The 23,665-nt window shown below is 33.2% G+C and overlaps 1 protein-coding gene across 1 annotated transcript; it reads left to right on the plus strand.

Moving 5' to 3' along the window:
* The first annotated feature begins 2,597 nt into the window (after positions 1-2,597).
* On the plus strand, positions 2,598-21,546 carry LOC100813062 (trafficking protein particle complex subunit 8). The gene is made up of 27 exons (XM_006604593.4): positions 2,598-2,913; positions 3,002-3,096; positions 3,253-3,355; positions 3,724-3,828; positions 3,986-4,148; positions 5,395-5,515; positions 5,714-5,782; positions 5,889-5,969; positions 6,096-6,190; positions 6,597-6,747; positions 7,688-7,774; positions 7,896-8,015; positions 8,099-8,227; positions 8,334-8,431; positions 8,534-8,657; positions 8,886-8,993; positions 10,087-10,228; positions 11,875-11,985; positions 12,090-12,214; positions 12,694-12,876; positions 12,997-13,107; positions 16,479-16,643; positions 16,931-17,089; positions 17,319-17,552; positions 19,153-19,320; positions 20,144-20,256; positions 20,372-21,546. Exons 1-27 carry the CDS (start codon positions 2,751-2,753, stop codon positions 20,916-20,918), a joined length of 3,870 nt encoding a protein of 1,289 aa, XP_006604656.1. The 5' UTR covers positions 2,598-2,750; the 3' UTR covers positions 20,919-21,546.
* Positions 21,547-23,665: the final 2,119 nt, after the last annotated feature.

Consider the following 23,665-nt stretch of genomic DNA (forward strand, 5'->3'; position numbering starts at 1 on the left):
TCAACAACCAACAGCTTAGGTATATGAGAAGCAGATCCCACAACAAAAGTTTAACATCGATATCCCAATCTGAATCCCTTGACTCTTGAAAATAGAAATATTTAGCCTTATCACATATTTCTCTCATCTTGCTTTTTCCATACTAATCAAGCAAAATGAAATCACAGCTTCATATATACTATAGTTTTTTAATGTTGCCTCCTAATCATTGTTCAGCGCCCTCGTGCGCTGAATAAGTTAATATATTTTTTTTTTTGCATTAATTTTTACTGATTCCACTATTGGTTTCTTTTGAAACTGTTGATTTGCTTTGGCTTATTCTCTACGCTGCTTAATTTGTGATTAAACTGATATCTATTAGAATTTAAACCAAGCTTGTTTGTTATGCAATGAACTACAAATAATGCTTCCTGTTTTGATTCATTCTGAACTCTGGTTTATGTCAGTACTTTGGAGCGTTGTTTTTGTTAGACGAAGTGCTTCACTCATCTTTTCTTCTATATAATATAAAGTTAAAGAGGAAGTAATCTGACTGGAAATTAAACAAAAATTTTCGGTCAATGCATAGTTCAATCTTGTAAGTTATGTCAACTTTAATTCGTTCGCTTCACTTCACTAATGTACATGCAGTACGCTAATAGTTCGACTCTTCTTCAAGAAAGGGGCACATGGGATTAAACTGAGTAGGCACTTTCTTAAGAAAGAATGTCTCTTTCAAAATAATAATAATAAGAGATAGTTATTATTGCTTGGATCTTGAGCTTCTCGGATCATGCAACTCTTTTCAAATTTACAACTATAGTAGTATATCAATGAAATAGCAAATGACACTCCACCAGGAAGCAAACGTTACTTGTTGCGAATGAATGCTTCTTCTCTTTTTTCTTTTTTCTTGTTTTTTATCTTTCCCATTAATTAACTTAGACAAACAATATCAAATAAAGTACAGCTGATATTGCAAAAATGCAAATCACGTCACAAGAGTTGTCTTGTAAAATAAGTATTTTTTGAAATGTCCAAATCCTATTTTTTTTTTAAAAAAATTAACAACACAATCTTTTTATTAAGTAATTACTGTATTATTAGATAGTTTTGAACCAAGGCGCTTAAAATTTAAAATTGGAGATTTTCTCGGAGTATTAAGAGATCTGGCATAAAGGAATAAACATGAAGGCTTTTTGTAAGTATAGCTGGCTAGAAGCTCAATCACGTCTTGTTGAATGATGAATCCCAACATTGACACAGTAAGCTCCAAAAAGTGTATGTATCACATACAATGAAATCACATTCGTGTTGTGTGATAAACAACAAAAATGCATTTTCGTTATGAATCACATGGAAAATGAGTTTCTAATGTGCATCTATTTGTGATACACAACATGAATGAAATCATATATCCAATGGAAATCTATCTCCATTTTGTGTTTTAATGATACCCCATTGCAAAACAGGAACACATTTCTATTTTGTGTTGTCAACAATGGAAACGTGCTTATGTGGATAATATTTTTGTAAAAAATATAATAAGGGGTATGTGATTAAGAGAAAATATAATGAGAGGGAGGGTGTTAGAATAAGAATTTTAATTAAAAGAATCTAGGGTATGAGAATAGAAAAATAAGAGTAAGAATGGCACAACTAGTGTGGTGCTTGTTGTTCTTGAATCTCGAGTGAAATATTAATTTTATTGTTTCAACAGAAAAGAATAGAGTTATTGTTAGTAGGGGTGTAAAAAGCCAGTTTCAATTTGAGTTAATTTGTCTCACTCATATCATAACATTTATTGTTGAGAAAATGTTGGCTCACTTGGTTGAATGAATTTAGCATTCAGTTAACTTATGAATTGAGGTAGACATGATCTTTTACAATAGGTTTCTCTATAACTTCTTTATCTCTCTTATTTTTTTATCATCTTTTCTCATTTATCATTTGCAGAAGATATATAAGATCGGCCCGGTAAATTATTGAGGAAAAGTGAAGAAAGAAGAAAATAAAAAGATATTATAGATTAATTTCTAACAAAATTAACTAATTAACATTTCTCTCGATAAAAAAATATTCTCTTATTTTATTTGTTTTTTCTCGAAAAAAAATAACACAACATCCATTTGTTAATTCACTTTTATTTTTAATATTATTTTTAAATTTTCTTGATATTTTCATCTTACTTTCTTTAAGATTGTTGTTGTGGATTTATACGTTGTTAGACTTTTTTATTTATGTTTTTCATTTTTTCTATAGTTTGTTTGCATTTTTTTAAGTCAAATGAGACTACTGGTACTATGGTCTTTATCATTTTTTACAATTTCTAATTATACCTTCAAAATTATTGATGAATTGATAATACAAAATATAATTTTTTTACGGGGCATATATACAAAATTAAACTCATTTCTTTTATAAAAAAATTATATAAACCAATGCAAAAAAATACTTTGTATCCGATGTTAGAAATTATTTATATATATAATAGTTGAAGTGTAATTTTTTTTAAAAGATATATTAATTGTTAAAAATTAAAATAAAATGTTATAATAATTGAGATAATATAGTTATTTTCTTTATAATAGTTGTCTCCTTATTTAATCTTTGCCTGGACTCCGATAGACGAGACGACGTCGTGGAGGGCAAAGAGAACCTTTCCTTTTAGATTGAACTGTGTATTGTGTTGTGTGGGTTCCCGTTGGCCATTGACGGCAGCAGAGATCCGATCTGCTCTGCATCTCCCTCACACCACAGTGTCGCCGGTGATGATGGATCCGGCGATGACGCCGCTGGGGCAAATGCTATTGGAGGAGATCACTCCCGTGGTCATGCTCCTCTCAACTCCTTCCGTCGAAGAAGCTTCCCTCAAGAACGGCCTCTCCTTCCTCCAGACGCTAACGCCGTTCTGCTCCTTCAACAACATCGACGGTAACCTCATCTCTCAATCCTATTTATCTTCGTAATCCGTTACGCCTTCTAACTCCTCACTAGCATTGTTCCGTTTTCCCTCGCGCAGTTCCTGTTAGGACCGCCAGTGACCAACCTTATCGCCTTCACAAGTTCAAATTGCGTTTGTTCTACGCTTCCGATGTGAGGAAGCCCGATATGAAGGTAATTCCTTGCTCGCGCGTTTTTTTTTTTTATCAATGCCGCGACTTCGATGTTTAGGATGTGCTTGCTTCGTAGAGTTGTTGAATATTCCGCGCCTTCTTCGATGTTTAGGATTTATTATGTGGTTCTATTTGTGTATCCGCACCTTTTTACTAGGTAGCTAAAGAGCAGCTGAAGCAAGTTATCACAGAGGCAGGGGAGAAAGAGTTTTCTGAGTCTTGTTCAGATGTGTCGGAAATTAATCATGAATTTTCGTCGAGTAAGTGACATTCCACTATATGTGTTTCTTTTTGTGTTTTTTCTGTTCATATACTTGGCTTTTGCATGGTAAAATAATTAGTTATTAGTTATAGTAGTTTAATTTATATATGGATGAATGTACAGCTATACAATACACATCATATAACTAATTTTGAATTGCTTGGGGTTGGAATTGAGCTGAGCTCGGACACTGAGCTTTTTAGTTTCATTAAACTTTAATTGAACAAGACAAGGTTGAGCAAATATTATTGCTCTGCTAGGCACCACTTGTTTACAGTGCTGAAATGTGTTGTGAAAGTGTGATGTCAAGGTAGTTTAGTTCTGTCATTGTCTAAGACTTGGTTTGATTGACAAATACTTTTGTAGGTTCTGAATACCAAAATACACCTTCCTGGTTTCGGTTTCTCAATAAAGAGCTTGTTCGTGTGGCTTCCTTTTCAGACCATGAAGCATTTGACCATCCTGTGATATGTAAGATTTGGGATCAGTTAGAGCTCTTCTTTTTTAACTTACATAGTAGTATACTAGTATCAATACATAATTAGCTTTTGAATTTATCTTCTACTTTCCTTCTTCTGAATGTATCTTTTCTGATTTATTTATCTTTCCTCCTGAAAATAACTTGCAGGTCTTGTAGCTGTTTCATCAAAGGATGAACAACCTATTAGCAGATTTGTTGACCTTTTTAATACCAACAAGCTTCCTTCCCTTCTTAATGATGGTGCAATGGATCCAAAAGTTTCAAAGCGTTACTTGTTAGTGCATGATAATCAAGATGGCCCTGCAGACAGGTATGACTTCTCGCATTTTTATTTCCAAGTCATATTCCTCTTGTCTCTTGCTAAAATTGCTATGCATATACTTTGTCTTACTCCTACTTATGTGAAAATCCTTTGTTTCCAAAATCTGTCTTCAAAGCTCAAGTTTAAAGTTAATTGCTTCCCTTGATTCCTCAATGAAAACTATATTATTTGCAAAAAGTTTGCAATTAGGGATAATCTTTTGTATGCCCCTAGTAAGCACATCAGGAAGCAAGAGTCTTGCACTGTAGGCCTGTGGACAACTTCACTCAGCATTTCTCTTTGGCTGCTCCTAAGGCTACTAACAGAAAGTGGAAGATTTGGTGGATAGCAGCAATAGTTTCTATTTGGTATTATAGGAACGACATGATTTTTAATAATCAACAGTTTTCTATTTCAAAGCTGGTGGATATCGCTATTTTTAGAACTTGGTCTTGGTTGAGGGGATGGGAAAAGGGCTTTGCTGTTCCGTTTCAACAATGGTCCTCATCCATGTCTCTTGCCTTCACCTAGTAAGGGAAGGGTGGCTGGATCTTGTAATGCTTATTGATGGGGAGGTTTATGTAGGCTTTATTCCTTAGCCTAAGCCTATGGCTTTCTTTTGTTCTTTTGTATCTTTGTAGTACCTCTGGTACTATTCTTATATATTATATGATATTTTTGGCCGTTCAAAAAAAAAACATCAGAAAATAGATTAAACAAGGACTTAAGGATGAGCTTAATATAATCCCATCCCAATATAAAAGTCCTTAGTCTCACCTTTTGGAACTTTCACACTAGTAGTTACTCTCTCATACATGTCTTGTATAGCCCAAATATAAGCCACATGAACACCTTTCTTTTTCATAGTCTTCCTTAACACCTCTTGCCACTTGATCATAAGCTTTTTCCAAGTTAATAAAAACCATATGTAAGTCTCTTTCTTTGCTTTGGTAACTTTCCATCAATCCCTGTTAAAGATAAATGACTTCTGTTGTAGACTTTCTTGGTATAAACCAAATTGATTCTTTGCAATTCCCATTTCTTATCTATGACCAATCACTTGTTCTCATAATTTCATAGTGTGGTAATTAACATTGAAAGTGAAAATTGTTTTATTAGAAAAACTTGACAGTTGTTTGCTGCAACCTAATGCTATCTTGGGCATTCACTAATCATTATTTTCCCGTGGGAATTAATTTATTAGTTGTATGTAGTGTTAAACTTATTCGAGTTGCTTATTCTTCTTCTTCGACAGAGCTAGTAAAATATTGACAGATATGAGGAGTACATTTGGGGCAAGTGACTGTTCGTTGCTTTGCATTAATTCTTCCCTGGATACTCCAATCAAAACTCAAGATAATCCTTGGGCTTCATATGTAAGTTTGTTTGGGGAGGACTTGTAGGTGCTTCTTCTTTTCCAAAATAAAAATATGATTATTTAGTTCATCTTCCTTGCCTCATGCTTTTCCTTTTTCTTTTGCCCTTTTGAACCTATGCTAAAATAATATAAAATTTTGGTTTCATTCATATGAAAGTATGCAATTTAGTCTGTTGTCTCCTGAAATTTGTAACAGATAACTGATGCCTCACCTACTCCTAGTCAAGATCTTGGTTGCTTTCTCAACATTGATGATATCAACGAGGTATATTGCTTTTGCGACCAGCAATGCTGTTAGATTCATTATATAGGACTCATGCTTACATTGTAGATGCATTTTTTGCTACCCATTTTTGTTGCCTTGAGAGCAGATAAAAGATCTAATGCAAGATTTAGCATCCAAGTACATCATTCCAAATATGGAGCAAAAAATTCGTTTACTCAATCAACAGGTCTTTTATGTTTTGCCCTTTTTGAATTCATGTTTTGAATTTGTTATTTCAGACCCAATATTTATTATTTTGACCTATATTCTGATTGTCCTTTACCCTTTTCTGTAATGTCTTTTTTTTTTTTAGGTTTCTGCAACACGAAAAGGGTTTAAAAACCAAATAAAAAATTTATGGTGGAGAAAAGGGAAAGAAGACGGTGCAGATTCTCTCAATGGTCCCACGTATGTTATATTTATTTATTTACTCCCTTTGTCCCTAATTATAAAACTCTTTCCAGAAATTTGTTTGTCCCTTTTTAGAAGACCCTTTTCTAATTTCTAGATGCATTAATTATTTTTTTCCCCTGCATACTCTTGCTTAATTATTCTCTCTCCAAACATTAATGATAAGCAATTAAGTGAATAGAGAGATAATAAAAGGATAATTTTAGAATGATAGTACAAATTATTGATAGATTTAGCGTGATTAACTAAATTAACTATTTTTCTTAAGGGGTGTGAATTAGTTGAAAGGGTCTTATAATTAGGGACAGAGGGAGTATATCTTATGATAGAATATACATGTAATGCTATGTATCATTCAATTTCTTGCATTTTTCTAATATGGTTTTGGTTTCCATTGTTGAAGGTATGACTTTAATTCCATTGAATCCCAGATTCGAGTTTTGGGTGATTATGCTTTCATGTTACGAGATTATGAACTTGCCTTGTCAAATTATCGCCTAATTTCCACCGATTACAAGATTGATAAAGCCTGGAAGCGTTATGCTGGTGTGCAGGTAATTTTATTTTTTATATTCCAAATGCAGTGGGTTTTCTGATGATGCATGGTTGTTACATGGGTTCAAATTACTTAGATTAGGATTTTCTGTAGAGAAGCAGTGGAAGGATGTTGAATTGGATTCAGTTTTTCTCCCAAAATAAGGAATAAGTTCCCTTCATTTAATTCTATGATTTATCTAACTAGCTGAATCTCTATTACCCTTTTGTGTTATGTTCTTACTGAGGGATTCATTCTTTTTCTTAAAATATGAAACATTGAAACACTGGAAATATTGTAGATGAGATACTTGACATGGCTCTTTGCTTGTCATCAAAATGATCTGACTGACTTTTAAAGTAAAGTTACATAGTATTCAGAATTTCAGACGCACTTCATGCCCTTATTAGTCATGCTTAATGTGCCTATTGATTATTAAAGATGTTCTTCGACATTGTAGTTTTATTCTATTACTTATTTGCACTTATCATATCATTCCCTATCTGAAGAAAAAGGAAAAAATATTTTACAAGAAACACTTCTTTTTGGAGTGTTCTTTTTCTTAGTGGTGCAGTTCCTTAAGGGACTGTTTGGTTCAAAGGAGGGGAGGGGAGGTAGCTATTTTCTTGTTTGGTTCACAAGGGGAGGGATTTTAAAAATTCATTTACATTTGTATCCTTATAATTACAGTTAAAATGTTTTAAATCCCCTTCCCTTCCCCTCTAAATCCCCCCAATATTGGAGGGGAGAAAAAAAATAGATGAAGAGGGGTTTTGCTCCCCTCCCCTCCTAAGAATTGAACGAAACAACAAAAGTTTAGAAAGATCACTCCCCATCCCCTTCATTTCCCTCCAACCAAACACTATGTAACTTTGATTTTTCCAATGCCATATTATAAACTTTCTGATTGTAGAATGTTCTGAAATGCATCGATCTGTTTGCCTACTTTATTTTTTCAGGAAATGATGGGACTTACGTACTTCATGTTGGATCAATCAAGAAAGGAAGCTGAGTATTGCATGGAAAATGCTTTTAACACATATTTAGTATGTATGGTTTATTTTGGATCATGAGAAAGATTGAGTAACATGTTTTTTCTAGTAATGCTCTGTTACTGCTATACTTCTTTTGCATTCTCTTTTTGATTAATAAACTTAATATTTCCAGAAACTTGGATCGTTGGGTCAGCTAAATGCAACACGATGTGGTCTGTGGTGGATAGAAATGTTAAAGGCACGTGATCAATATAAGGAGGCAGCTACTGTTTATTTTCGTATTTGTGGTGAGGTAGTGCTTTCTTTTTTATAAAAATAAAAATAATTGTAATTCGGGATTATTGTTTTCTGCTGTTGACCAATTCCTTGTCTTAGGATATCCTACATTCTGCTGTGATGCTTGAACAAGCATCGTATTGCTACTTGTTGTCTAAACCCTCTATGTTACGCAAATATGGATTTCATCTAGTGCTTTCTGGTGAGCAGTATAAAAAGTGTGATCAGGTATTGGGATATCAACAATATGCAGACACCCCACTTCCTATTTCATAATGTATTGCACTATTGCTTTTCCTTACTAATTTTTTATCCTTGACCTCGACATGCTCAGATCAAACATGCAATTCGAACATACAGAAGCGCTCTTTCTGTTTTTAGAGGAACTACTTGGAGTTATATAAATGATCATGTTCATTTCCATATAGGACAGTAAGTTAGACTTGGTTTAGCTATAATGTTTTTGTTTTTTTTTAATCAAGAAGTATGGTACCAACATTCTTTGAACTTTCTTAATCGAGATGATTGTTTTAGGTGGTATGCTTCTCTTGGGATGTATGACGTGGCTGTCAAGCATATGACGGAAATCCTGGCCTGTAGTCACCAGTCCAAGACAACACAGGAATTATTCCTGGGCGACTTTCTTCAAATTGTGGAGGTGATAGTGCCTCTATTGCCTTTTCAGATATCATAATATAGAAATTAGAACCTGATCGTTTGTATAATATTTTTCTGAACAAGCAAAATAATTTGATTTGTTGTAATTTGTAATTTCTCACAGAATTTACTTTGCATGAATCTATAATTTCAGTGTTTTATGCATGTTGATGCTAGGACAGAAGCTAATTAATTTGACAGTGGTCTTAATTTTTCGTGTATATCATAGAAAACTGGACGGATGTTTGAGGTAACAAAACTTCAATTGCCTGTAATCAACATCTCTTCACTCAAGGTCATCTTCGAAGATTACCGAACTTTTGGAACACCTTCAGCTGTAAGTTGAATTCAATTCTATGCTTCCCCATTCTCTGAGTGAAATTGCAAGGAAGGATTATTCATGAAAATATTTTACAGTTTAGGAACAATTAAGCATTTGACTAGTTAAAGCTGTTCAAAAAATTATTAATGAGTAATCGTCTATTGACTAATTAGCCTCTTGAGTGGTTAAGTTTTTATTCCAATATTTTTTTTTTTCAAATTCTATGTTCTACTTGATTTTAAGATTTAAGGTGAATTTTTTGTTCCTTGTTCTTTAGACCTTATTGAAAGGTGTGAAACACCTTTTCCTTTCCCCTTTCAAGTGCAAGCCATGTTCCATTTCTGAGTTGCTTATTTGTTTGTATTTCTGTGTTAAAAAACCACAGAGCAACTGAACATGAAAATCTCAATACATAGATGAAGGACAAAGGATAGGTTTTGATTATCTAAAATGTCCCTTTACATTACTTGAAAGCATGAACGGACCAATTTCCATCTTTCTGTTTTTCATTATAAAGGACTTTACCTGATTGTTAGGAACTATGGATCATGTGGATCAAACTACTAAAGAATCATTCTAGTTAAAATGCTCATGTCCTGGCAATCTTAGCCGCTTATTATGGCCAATATGCTTCATTTACTGTGAAATTGGCTTAGGTTTGCTTTGAACTGTTAAAACAAACTACTGAGTGGGCCACATAACTCCCCATTTACAAATTAATAACACCAGTTTTAGCCCAAAACAATGCTATACCATGTGAACAGTAGGAGCACTCTTGTGGCGCAATCAATTCTTCAATAAAGATAATGGTAGGTTCTGAGTATGAATCCTCGCTGAGGTGATTACAAGCAAAGAGTGGAAATTATGATTCTCATTGTGTGGTTTGCAAATGGATTTTTAGGAATTTATTTTGTCCTCAATTAAATTTTTGCTATAACCTTTATATCATGGGTTTTCATTGTAATACTTGTGTTAGTAGTAGTACTTTCAAATTTCCAAGGGAAGCATTTCTGTTTCATGGATTCTATTGCACATAAGTTACAAATTAGTTAATGGCTGTAGTTTGATGGCTTGAAGTGTCACCACTCTCTGGCAACTAACATTTCAGGCTAATACTAGAGAAGGCTTGTGGCGTTCTTTGGAGGAGGAAATGCTACCATCATTCTCTGCTGCCAAGACAAATTGGTTGGAGTTGCAATCAAAGCTTATCCCAAAGAAGCACAGTCAATCCAATGTTTGTGTTGTAGGCGGTATGTGGTAGAATTTGATGATAATTTAATCATTATATTTCATTTTATTTCACTTGAATTTTTCTCCAGTATTCTCTTAACTAATTAATGGAGGATAAGAAGTTCATTTGCTGCCTTACATTTTATGTAATAGCAATACTGTTCTGGCTTCATGAAGGAATGATGGTAAATACAAATTAAAGGGAAAGGAAAAATCAAAATGGTGTCGAACTTTGGACCTCTAAATATTGCTCTTCATCCTTATTATGCACATGAAACTGTTGCATGTGTCACTGTTAGTTATACACTAGTTCATAGCGGATATGTCTTCATTTATGTTATATCTTCTGTAATTGGTGTCTAGTTATTCAAGTTGTGTCTGGGATGAAAATGGAACAATATTATTACTTATAGTAGTAACTATAATGTGATGTATTCCTTTGAGACAAATTTTCTTGTAGTTGCCTATAATAATGCAACATTCTGCCCACAACAGTGATTGAACCATCTTGTTGTGCATCACAGAAAATCACATTGAATTATATTTATGCTTTTGACAAATTGTTTGTCTACAATGAAGATATTGATGTTTTTGGCAACTGCAATAATAAAGAACGAACCTAAGTTTTATGTATATATATCCTAACTCTCACTGTATTTATCCCAACTTTCACCACTAGGTGGATCTTTAATGAAGATATTAATTAGAAAAATGTTGGCAGGAATGAAATTCACATAACAATTTTAACCGGTAGTATCTACAAATTTTAAATGACAACATTTGCAAAATTGTTTGTCTACAATGAAGATATTAATGTTTTTATGTTCAAATCTTACAACTCTCAACATGTGAACACAGTCAATTATTCTCCTAGATAGTATTTTTGGGTCGTCACTTTAGCCCTCTATAAAAATAAATGTAGTGGAATTTTAATTTTTTTAAAAATTTATTTGTTGACAAACCAATTAGGTTATTATTTTTTCTTTGAAGATTTAATATATCGACAATTTAAATGATGTGCTAATACAGTAACACATAACGCTGAGGACTAAATTCATAGGTTTTTTTTCTTCTTAATTTTAAGTGAGACTTACAAATATTTTAAAAACACACACACACATATAGTTGAAAAGTAATTATACTTTATTATTTAAACAAAATTAATTGTTTGAAACTCGCCTTTAAAATGTCGTTTCTATATACATTTTATGTGTTGTGACATTTTAACTATTGCTAATTTAAGTAGTTGAAATATACCTAGTACTTTTGGCTTGTACTCATTGTAATTGTGTGTTAAAACTTGAAACAGTTCCCATATTTCATTATCCTACCAGTTTTGCAGAAGATGAATGGACTCGAGGAGGACCATTGATTCCATTCATTTAGGGAATTGAATTGAACTTGTCAGTTTATGAAGTGACTGATTTTTACTAGAAATTAATTTTAAAATTTGATGGCATTTGGACTTTCTTGTGTAAATCCTGTTGATATTAGTGTAAAATATAAAAATATAAAGGGGAAATTTTTTAAAAAATTGTTTATATATATATATATATATATATATATATATATTTTAAAATGGTTTAAGGAATCAGAACAATAGGCTGACTTTCCCCCCCTTTATGTATTATTGGTGCATTGTTTGTTTTATTGCACCCATTTGCAGAAGCTGTGACGGTGAATATCGAATTTAAAAATCCTCTACAAATCTCAATTCCCATATCTGGTGTTACACTTGTATGCAAGTATTCTGCCAGTACTGATGATGTTAGATCAGGTATGCTATGAATTTCTATTTATATCTTCTACCATTTTTTTTATTAATTTTTTCATCTTTTTTATGTTTATTCATTAGTATACTTTGTCATATGGGTACTACAGATGAGAATGAGTCAAGTGTGGAGAAAGATAATGAGGTTGACCACTTTGGGAATATGAGCTCTGACAGTTCCTCATTTATGGTGTCTGATGTTGATTTCTTACTAGGAGGTGGTGAAACAACCATGGTGAGTTTGTTTTGTTTTAGAGACAAATTCTAGTATGAGAGAGCTTGTTTTGACTTAAAATATGCAAATTGAGTTGCATTGAGGAAAATCAAGAAATTCATTTTCCATCTTAATTTTGTGCATATCTCCAATTATTGAAGCTTGAGTATAATGGTTCTAGACTTCAGTCCTTGAAAATGAAGATAATTGTTTGTTCTAGCTGGGACTTTTGGGAGAGACTTAACTGCCCAGGACATTTTCTTTTTCCATTGAATTTCCTTTTTCATCAGTCTTCAACATTCTGGCACTGTATCCTCCTGATACAGGTTTATTTTAGCAATAATCTCTGAATCACATTAAATTTACAGTGAATTTTCATCTCCTTTTCTGCTATATGTTTGGTAGCTATTATCTTTTTATATATGTGTTTGTTTGAGTATTATATTTTCAAGTTATCATTTTTTTTGCAAAATTAACATTGTCAAGTACTTGTTTTCCAGATTCAACTATCAGTTACTCCCAGGGCAGAGGGTTCTCTTGAAATTCTTGGTGTTAGGTGGAAATTGTCTGGTACAATAGTTGGCTTTCACAACTTTAAGTTGGGCCACCCAAAGAAGATTATAAAAGGAAGAAGGAAAAAAAATCACTTGCCAAATGAGAAATTTAAATTTATGGTGATTAAGGTGCATGCTTTTATCCTACCCTTTCTCATTATTCTCTTTTTTTCCACATGAATTTTAAGTAGTCCCTTTTGTAGTCTCTAAGTTTGAACTAAAACAGCTTTTCCTCTTCTAAAATCCCAGAGCATACCCAAGCTTCAGGGTTCCATTCACCCTCTACCTGGAAAGACATATGCTGGAGATTTACGACAACTTGTTTTGGAATTGAGGAATCCATCAGAGTTTCCTGTTAAGGTACCATGTCTGGAGTCAACTTGCTCTAAATTTTAAGGCTTAAATAGGTTTTTAATCCCTATAAATATGACTTAATGTAGTTTTGGTATTTCAATTTTTTTGTTAAGTGTTGGTCCTTGTAAATTGTTGAGATATTGTACTTAATTAGTGAAATGTGAAATACTGTACTGCATAATTAGGTTGATTTGTCTTCTGATTATTTCCATACATAGATAGGTTAATCCTAATCCCCAAACTTAGGGATAGATTCTTGCTCACTGTATATAAATATTGCACTCATTATCATGTAAAACAACCATATTTTTCACCATTCACTTTCAATTTAAATTTTAAAATATCGGTAAATGGTCCCCTCTGTTTAGTGGTCACCACTGACAGTGAGTGATAATGTGACAAATAAAATATCATGTCATTGTCTTTGAAACTTAAAAAAAAAGGAGCATATCTCCAGTAATTAGGAACTAATCCTTCCCTTTATTGTGGTATTTTATTTTTAACCTGGAGGACCACTTTATAGCAATGGTTTCTCAATCTTTCATATAGTACCTTCTAAATATTTTTTTAATGTTTAGTTTGTGACTGTTAGATTTTGAGAGAAAATGAACATGAAACTTAGAGATTGTATTTCTGAAAATGAAAATCCAATTACGAAGATGAGGGTTCAGTTATATATAGTACCCGAGTTTCCTAGCAGAACTCAAATACAGTTGTAACTATTTGTTAGACATGTGACCTCAGAAATCTTAAGAAGGGGTGAATTAATTTCCCACTAACAAACTTTTAATCCCTTTCTAAAAGAAGAGATAGGTTCAGAATGTAGAAGAAACAACAATTAATTTAATAATGTTCTTTAAACATGTAAGACAAAATTGATTACAATAAAATGAATGAGATAAGGGAAGAGAGAATGCAAACACAGTTTTTATACTAGTTTGACAAAGTCCGTGCCTACGTCCAGTACTCAAGTAACCCACTTGAGATTTTTCACTTCCTTTATAAAATTCCATTTACAAAGTCTGAACCACACAGGGACAACCTATCCCTTGTGTTCAAGAATCCTTACAACTTAAGAGACCCTTAGTCCCTTAATCAATCTCTTTGAAAGAGAAGAGAGAAAGAAGAATTCTCTCTTGAAGAGAAGGATATTACAATTGAAGTCCATGGAGAAACTGGATTTGCAAGTGTTTGTCCAAGAGTTTCTTTTGAGAGAGCATTTGGCAATTAAGTTCTCTTGGAATATCTCTCTCATACATTTTGTGTCCCAAGTCATCTATTTATAGGCCTTTGATGACCATTCAAAAATCTCTTGAACAGATGTGACTCTCAGGAGTTATTTTCTGAAGAGTTGTGACTCTTGGGAGTTATTTTCTGAATTTCTGAATTCTTGACTTGGATCAAACTTGAGAAGCGCTTATCTTTGACATCATCAAAATCATGTATACATACATTCACATTCTCCTCTTTTTTTATGATGACAATCAAATGATTTCTTTTCGACATCATCAGAACAATGCATGATCCACATAATTGAAGTTAGTTACAGTGCTGAGCTGGCTGCTACTGCTCATATCACAAAGAGTGATACTACTCCAATACCCTCCCGCGAGTTCAACAGTGGTGAGAAGCTGCTGAATCACCTACTTCGAGCATGGGTAGAAGATCTGTAAAACGTGTGGGGAGAGAGCTTTGGTTAGGATATCAGCATATTGGTCTGAAGAACAAGCATGAAGAACTTGAAGTTGCTTTGCGAGAACCTTCTGATGTACAAAGAAGTCAAGCTCCACGTTCTTGGTACAGGTATATAAAACTGGATTGTTAGCAAGAAATACAGTGCTCAAATTGTCACAATAGACCTGAGGTGTGGAGTGCTGCATTGCAAGTTTGGACAACTGTGTTTGCGTCCATGGGATTTCAGCGGTGGCATGAGCCAAGCTTTGATATTCGGCCTCAGTTCTGGATCGGGCAATGACAGTCTGCTTTTAGGAGCACCAGGATATGAGGTTAGGGTTAAGAAACACACAGGCCCCGGAGGTAGATCACCAGTCATCTGGGTCAGATGCCCAATCAGCATAACTGAAGGCAATGAGGGACAAAGAAACATTCATTGAGGCTGGATGCAAGTATAGACCCCAGGAGATGGTGCCTTTTAAGTATCTCAAGACGTGTTTGACACTGACAGCAACCCAGTGAGTCTCAAGGGGCTGAGACATAAACTGACAGACTCTGTTCACTGGAAAAGTGATCTCTGGGCATGTAATTGTAACATACTGCAGTGCACTAACAACAGATCTATAGGTTTTCGCATGTCAGAAAACCATAACCATTTTTGGTGTATTTGGAACCACTAACCATTGGATAAGAAATGGGCTTGGCTTTGAACATATTGGTTCAAGCTAAGAGGTCACAAATATATTTGCTGAGTGAAGATAGAGTCCCATCAGACTGAGGTTTGAGTTCAATGCTAAGAAAGTAGCTCAGGTTGCCAAGATCTTTGAGGGAAAAGACAGTGTTGAACCGAAAGACTAGGGTCTGCAAAAGTGCAGACTGCAGAATTGTTACCACTATGGATGATGTTATCAATATATACTAACACAGGCAGTTGCAGTCCCTTTAGAGTAGATAAACAGACGGATCACAATTGCTTTTGCAAAACTGAACTACTGTAGCTGTAACAGTGTACATTTTAGCCTATCAAATCAGGCGCATGGGGCTTGTTTCAGCCCATGGATTGCCTTGTGTTGTCTGCATATGAGAGACTTGCCATGAGATTCAAAGCCAGGAGGCTGAGTCATATAGACTTTCTCCTCAAGAATCCCATTAAGGAAAGCGTTGTTGACATCAAGTTGCTTTAGGGTCCAGCAATGAATGATTGCCAAAATGAGAATGAGACGAACAGTAACAGGTTTGCTAACTGGTGAAAAGGTCTCGGTATAATCACTGCCAAAGTATTGGTTAAAGCCCTTGGCAACAAGGCGGGGCTTATGCCTGTTGACCATGCTTTTGGGATTTTCTTTTACTCTAAACACCCATTTACAGCCAATTGGAATGCGGACAGGGGGTAGACAAGGGACTGTAACCAAAAAATACTATATTCTGAGGGACTAGGTATTTAAGCTGAAATTTATATAACAATTACTTCTAGAGTATGTGTGTGTGTGTAATGCTAATGAAAAAAACAATTGTTATATTGAAAACACATGATTTAATACTTCCTTTTTTAGCCGATTGAAATCATTTTAGTATGTGTTACATGTTCTTTTACCACTGTCCTTATTAGCAGGACCCTGTATTGGGTTGAACTTCAGATCTTGCTTTCTTCCTCCTCTTTCTGGCATACTTTTTTTTCTTAATACCATTTGTGGCTTTGGCAGAATCTGAAGATGAAGATAAGTCATCCTAGATTCCTGATAATTGGGAAACAAGAAAATATGAAGTCAGAGTTTCCTGCGTGCTTAAGAAAGAGGACAGTTGCAGTACCAAGTGATGTGTATGCTAATTCTAATATCATGTCTGACACAGTCTTTTTGTTTCCAGAGGTCAGTGTTGAATCTTTTCCATTTAAGTTGTGTATTGACACTTGTTAAAGAGGAAGAAACAAAAGCATATTTAGACTGAAACCATGTCTTAAGGCTCCATGGAGCATTTTATATAGGCTTATTGTATTAATTACAAATAAATAGAGGACATTTTGTTTCCTCTAAATCAAATATTTTGTTGCCTATAAACCTCTAAACATTAAATGTAAATATCCTTTCCTGATTTTCAACAAAACTTTATTCTAATTTGGCTACTTCTTGGTCACATGATTTACACTTCCTTTCAGGGCACATCAGTTCAAGGTGAAACACCCTTCTTGTGGCCTCTTTGGTTTAGGGCTGCTGTTCCAGGTGATACATCACTTTACATGAGCATATATTATGAGATGGGAGATGCATCAAGTGTCATCAAGTATCGTACTCTTCGCTTGCATTACAATGTGCAGGTTAGTATAATGAATACTGAAAGAAACTTTTGGGTGTCACTGGTTTTATTTTCTTTAAATTGTAACTTCTTTTCCCTTGGGTGGCTATAAAACTAATTGAAAAATAATTGTGTTCTATGATTTTTTGCTGCATTATGAGTGAAAAAAAGAACCTGTTAAATGACTAATTTTCATATATACCTGGCATAGATCTAGTTAATTCTCAAGTGCCAAATTTTGGTGATTGTAGGTATTACCGTCGTTGGATGTCTCATTTCAAATAAGTCCTTCTCGATTAAAATTACAAGAATTTCTTGTTCGATTGGATGTTGTTAACAAGACTAGCTCAGAAAGTTTCCAAGTTTATCAGTTGTCGTCTGTTGGTCTCCACTGGGAAATCTCATTACTTCAAGCTCCTGATACTATTTTTCCTTCACAATCATTGAAGGCTGGCCAAGCAATATCTTGTTTCTTTACGCTAAAGGTTTGTGCTATAGGTTTTGATTTTTGTGATTCATCGTTTTACATGTTTTGTTATGGAATTGGGTTTCATTTGATGGGTTCTGTTGAAATGTGAAAAGATGGATAAGTAATTTGTTAAATGGTTTAATATAAATATTTTAATTTATGATGTAAATGAAACACATAATTTATAGGGATAATTCCAATTAGAGGCAGGTGACTTGAAACAAAATGTTGAACAATATGAACCTTAGTGGTTATTTTGTTGTAAAATATGCTATTGATCTCCAACTCTTTTCTTTCCTCATGTTAGAGGGTGAAAAACCCTTTACATGGTTGTATCCATATTCCATAGTTTGAGTGACCTAAATGTTTTTGAGCAATCACTATGTTGTTTTCACAATATATTACTGTAAAGAAATAATTTATGATGAATGAGTGGTGGCTAAGAAAATATGGAATTCATCTTTGATGCAGAAATAACCATAAAAAAAATTAGATTTTTTTTATCAGCAAAAATACTAATATATTAGATATAAACAGCAGTACAAGAGCTACTGTACAAAATACACATCAGCACCAAGATATGCAGAAGTATGGTAGCCTAATACAAGTTAATTAACAAGAATTAGGCTACCAAACATCTGACTGTAAATTTGGTATATAATTACCCAATACCTATAACATACTCCCCCCCTCATTACAAAAACCATCCCTGATATTGCTGGGCCAGTAATGGAAAGGTAAGTCAAATCCTTTTTCCAGGTTTCTAAACCATGTCCAGCAATGAAATATAGCATCCTCCATCAATTTGTTGACATTGAAATTGTCATTCGAGAAGACAATCATATTCCTATGATGCCAAATGCTCCTAGTTATGGATATCTGCCAACGCTGCCTCCTGATCCCCGACAGCCTGCAAGAGGAATGTTGGAGGAAATGGTGTCTCGGATTTTGCGGGAGATGTCCCACTCCATTTATCCAAGACAACGATTCCCACCATAGTGGCATGACCTTATCACATGAAAAGAATAAGTGTGCTTAGTTAATATTTCAGGGATGATTGATACGATGTAAAACTTTGATGCAGAAATTCAGGGATGGACCACATATTAATATTTCAGAATCTGTATATTCAAATGCTTAGTTATCTGAGTTATGTGTTTTAACCTGACTTGATTTTATCTGAAAAAAAATGTGTTTGGGTGCTTGCAAACTTGATTTTGAACGATGTTGATTTAACAAAATTCATTTTGGTTGAAGTGGTTTATGTTTGGGAACTTTTATTTCAAAAATAAGTTAGTATTCAAACCTAGTATGTAATTCTCAACCCAACATAAATGCTACATTTTTCATTTCTACTCAAACATGCTTTTAGGAACAAACTTGATTTTAACTTTATGCAAGCATTCAATTTTATTTTTTATAAAAAAAACCTGTTTACATTATTCCAACTCAGGTGTGGGTAATTCAAACACTCCCGAAAATATGCTATTAATATTATTATATTATGTATCATCTGTTTACGTGCTTGTGCAAGATGTGGTCACTAGTTGAAATTTGTATGTGTGTGTGCATGTGATTATTACAGTTAGCTGAATTAGCTTATTGTGTGCCCTCAGAATTCTTCGAGGTTTTTGACATTGGAGGACAACATATCTACATTACCTGTCAGAAGTGATGTAAGATTGGTACCCCAAAGCAGTGAGGATTTAGTTTATGATATAAACAGTGCACCTTTGTTCAATTTCCACCATTATGAAAGATTGCAGCAGGAAGTTTCATATGAGGTAGACATTTATTTTGTTTTTATTTTAGTCCAACCAAAGTGTATCTTTTTTGTAATGAATTTCATACCATTTGGGTATGCTTGATTGTGTAGGTGAAAGTGGAAGAGTAGAAAGCATATGAGGTTTAAAAATAATTTCTAACGAAGACTAAACATTTATTATATTTTTTTATACCTTTTTTTAAGGGTACTAGGCAAGTGCAAAGTGATATTCTCTGCAAATTTTTCCACCTACTTAAGCACTCACACTTTTGTCATTACCATATTCTCTTAAAATCTGGAATGTCCACACCCTCAAATGATTTTCCTTGCCCATAAGTTTACTTTGGAGTATATTCTTCGCTTCTCTTTGGTTCTCAGTCCATGGTTGCTTCAAGGGTATTGACATATCTGATTTGTGAAGGGATTGGGTTGCATTGCACTATAGTTTCTTTGCTTCCTTACTTTTTGTCTTGTTTTAATTATTTTTCACAGCTCAAGGATATTTTTTCATCCTATTTTATCATACTTGAAGTTTCACTAGGACAAAAACAAGTATCAAAGTTTCAATTAGCTATATTACTAGGTTTCACTTTTTTTTGTTGGTTAGCTAACCAGGCAGCTAGATAAGATATTTCAATGTGTAATATGAATATAATTTTTAGTTTTCTTTGACTACAACAGGCATAGTTTCTAGGTTTAAGGAATTTGAAAGTTTAAAGGACAAATTTCTTTTCCAGTGTCATAGAACATTTATGATTGACTTTTACAAAATTCTTACACTATCTATTTATTGTTTTTTCTCTCCTTTTACTGATACGAGCTTCATCTGTTTGTATGATCAGGGTGACTTAAATACTGTTGATTTTGTATTGATCTCTCGGCCATTCAAGAGTAATGACGATCCGGGTTTTCCCAATCCTCCTCATGTTATGTCTCATCATGCGTGTCACTTCAGGTATGTTTCTCCCATGCATAATACTTCTAATTTTTACTTTATAATAAATTTTAAATATCCATGTGTATGTTAATTGTGGGGGCATTTATGTTATTATGTTTCTGTCTTCTACTAGTACTGCTAGCACGGGCCCTATTTCATGGCTAGTGGATGGACCTCAAACCTTGCACCATGACTTCTCTGCATCGTTCTGTGAAATAAGTCTGAAGATGCATATTTACAATTCTTCTGGTGCCACTGCTTTTGTACGCATTGACACCTTAGATTCTGCTGGTAATGGTGGACACATGAACAGTGTAAATGTGGTTCAATCAGCAACTACTGATAACCAAGCAGGGTGGCATGATATTACACCAGTGAATGAACTGAAAGTCACATCAAATGTTCTTGAAACCCAACCAGGAAAGGCACCATCATTGGAAAGTGTGTCCTCATATATTTGGTCTGGATCAATCTCAACCAATCTCCACATTGATGCTATGTCCTCTGCAGAAATTCCTCTTCAGATCTGTGTGTTCTCTCCTGGGACATACGACCTGTCAAATTATGTTTTGAATTGGAAACTTCCATCCAATGGTAAGGGAGATAGTGATGAAACGAGGCAGCATTCAGGCAAGTGCCAGGGCTATAAATACTATCTTACCGTGCTTCAGTCCACTTGAGAAGTTAGTGAGTGTTTTGTTGTCCGTTTATCTCATGCTAGAAGTTTAGAAGTGATTTGTAACCGGGGGCTGTATATATTATATACGTTTCCATGTATTTTTAAAATGTCATTAGGAAATAGGGACAGTGTAAAAGTTCGGTGGAAAAAGTGGTAAACTCAAGTTCTTTTTTGTCCGAACAATAATGACGACGGCGGTATAAAATTCATCGAACAGGCAAGCGTAATTGGACTGGCCAAGTTTGAGAAAGGAAGTATTTTTATGGAGGCAAGAAAGTACTTTTATGAAGACAATCTTAACAATTTTTTGCATGCCCCACGGATAACTAGGGATGGAATGGCTGAGTGGACCACAGGTAATCAAATGAGAAATTTTCACTCCTTACTCCTGTAGGCGGGGTGCACGCGTTAGCAGCGCAGGAATTGGTTACACTTACACCAAATGTTGCGTTGAAGAATCATTTGGAGCATTTGTTCTTTCTAATTTTGCTACATATGATCGGAAGCAGTTCAGAGTGCCTACTTTGGTGACTGTTCCAAATTTTAAGACAAGAAGATTTTACTACACTGTAAAAAGTTATTTTAAAATTAGTGGTATAATTTTATCAAAAGATTTGAAATTTTTATAATAATGTGATTTCTTTTATTTAGTGTTTATATACTTAAAAGCAATGTTATCAAACTCAGCTTAGACCAGTTAGGTCAACTCGTTAGTCCGAAAATCAGACACGTAACCGGTCTGAGCGATTAAATGGTTTGGTCATGCAACAGACTTTGTGCATTATGATTTGCCTGTGGCCTGATTTGACTCGGCAGGTTTAAAGGTTGAATTAATGACTTGATGGCTGACGCGTCACTATGACCTGGTGGGTCATGTATTTTATTTTATTATCACTCATACGAGAAAATTTGTTTTGTACCTTACATGTGTTATTTATATATTTTCTTATTCTTTTGATCAAGTTTAATTGCATCACTCGTATGTTGGGATTTGAGATGTTGTTCCACTTCCAATTCGCTTCTTATCATTTACTTGTATTGTTATGTATGACCAAAATTTGTCTTTAGTTCATCTTATCTAGTAGACTTATTGGTTTGAAAAATGATAATTTTTTTTATCAGAGCAATAAATAGGTTTTTCAAAGTTTTTTTACTTTAATGAATTTGCTTTTATATATGCATACATATTTAGAAGTATAGTCATCAACTTTTTATGGATAGGGGATTTTTAAAATTATATTAATTATTTTTATTATTAGAATGCTATGATCTTTTTGTTAAATTTAATCTTATTTTATTTTAAATTCTTACTAGTCCCATTATATTTAAAATATTTTTATCGTAATTATATTATTTTAAAATTTAAATTAAATTCTATTTTTAAAATGCTATGATCTTTATATTAATTTATTTACTTAAAAAATAATAAAGTGAAATGCTAGTTGAAAAATAAAAACTAACATACCTTAATTTGAGCGTGATTTAGCAACAAGATGGAACATGATCATCTCCCTTTTTTTTTTTTTTTATCAGTTTTCATTCTCTTTTTTGATCAGTATCATTCAGAAAGAACCATAGGTTCTGCATTAAAAATTTAAAACCAAAGGGTCCAAACTTTTTAAGATGCATTTTATTTCATTATTAATTCTTAACAGCATGTTCATATTTTTATGGTAAGCATTCCTTCACCGCTGATAATTACCAAGAACCCCAATCCTGAAAAGAGTGTCATCCTCAAAAAAATGATAACATTCCAGATTTACTCGGCATCTTGTTGGCATTATCTATAATGATACATAAGAAAATGTTTTTGAATAGAAATATTTACACATGACATTCTGAAGAACTTTAAGCAATACATTTTTTAAATTTTTTTTAAAGAGAATTCATTTTAAATTATATAATAATTATAATAATTGATTGCAATCAGATTTTTTATAATTATAATTATAATAATGAAAATGATTAACAATGATTTATTATAATTATACATATTATACTTTTTAACTGCATCATCATTATTATTAATAACAACGGATGCAAGTAATAAAAAAATTAATTGTCAATGATGAATATGAAATTGCTAAAATATTTAAAACACAATTTTAAATTGACTAAAATATAATTTTGGTTCAATCTTTAATTTTATTTATGTTTTATTTTTTTATTTGTTACATTATAATTAATTAAACCATTTTTTATAATACATTAAATGAATATGTTATATCTAAGGTTCAACTGTATCAAAATAAAATAAATAAATCGTAGTCAAAATTAAGGATTTCACTAAAATTGTAAACTTCCTGAAATAAGAGAACCAAATGTCCCTATTTTAAAATAAATGAATAAAATCACAAATTTTTAAAAATAGAGGGACCAAGTGTCTTTATTTTAAAACGAAGGAACCAAAATTGCGAATCGTGCAAAATAAAAATATCAAAATTGCATTTAAACTGTTTAAATAAATATTTTTGTTAATTCCATATAATAATCCTCTTTGTTGTCCTCCACTCTTTTTTGCCTATGTGTTAAGCTCACACTTATTTACATAGATAATAATTTATGCACAATTATAGAGGTTATTAATAAGATTAAGTTTCTTACGTATAGACAAGCACTTGTTGCATTTGTTTTAACATCTTGATATAGTCCTTCTTGTATTAGAGAGACTTTTGATTTTCTCTCAGGATGTGCCAGTTGTATCATTTTGATATTTACATTTTTCATTTAAAGACAATCATGACATTC

Source organism: Glycine max, chromosome 19 (assembly GCF_000004515.6).
Source record: "Glycine max cultivar Williams 82 chromosome 19, Glycine_max_v4.0, whole genome shotgun sequence".
NCBI classification, from domain to species: domain Eukaryota; kingdom Viridiplantae; phylum Streptophyta; class Magnoliopsida; order Fabales; family Fabaceae; genus Glycine; species Glycine max.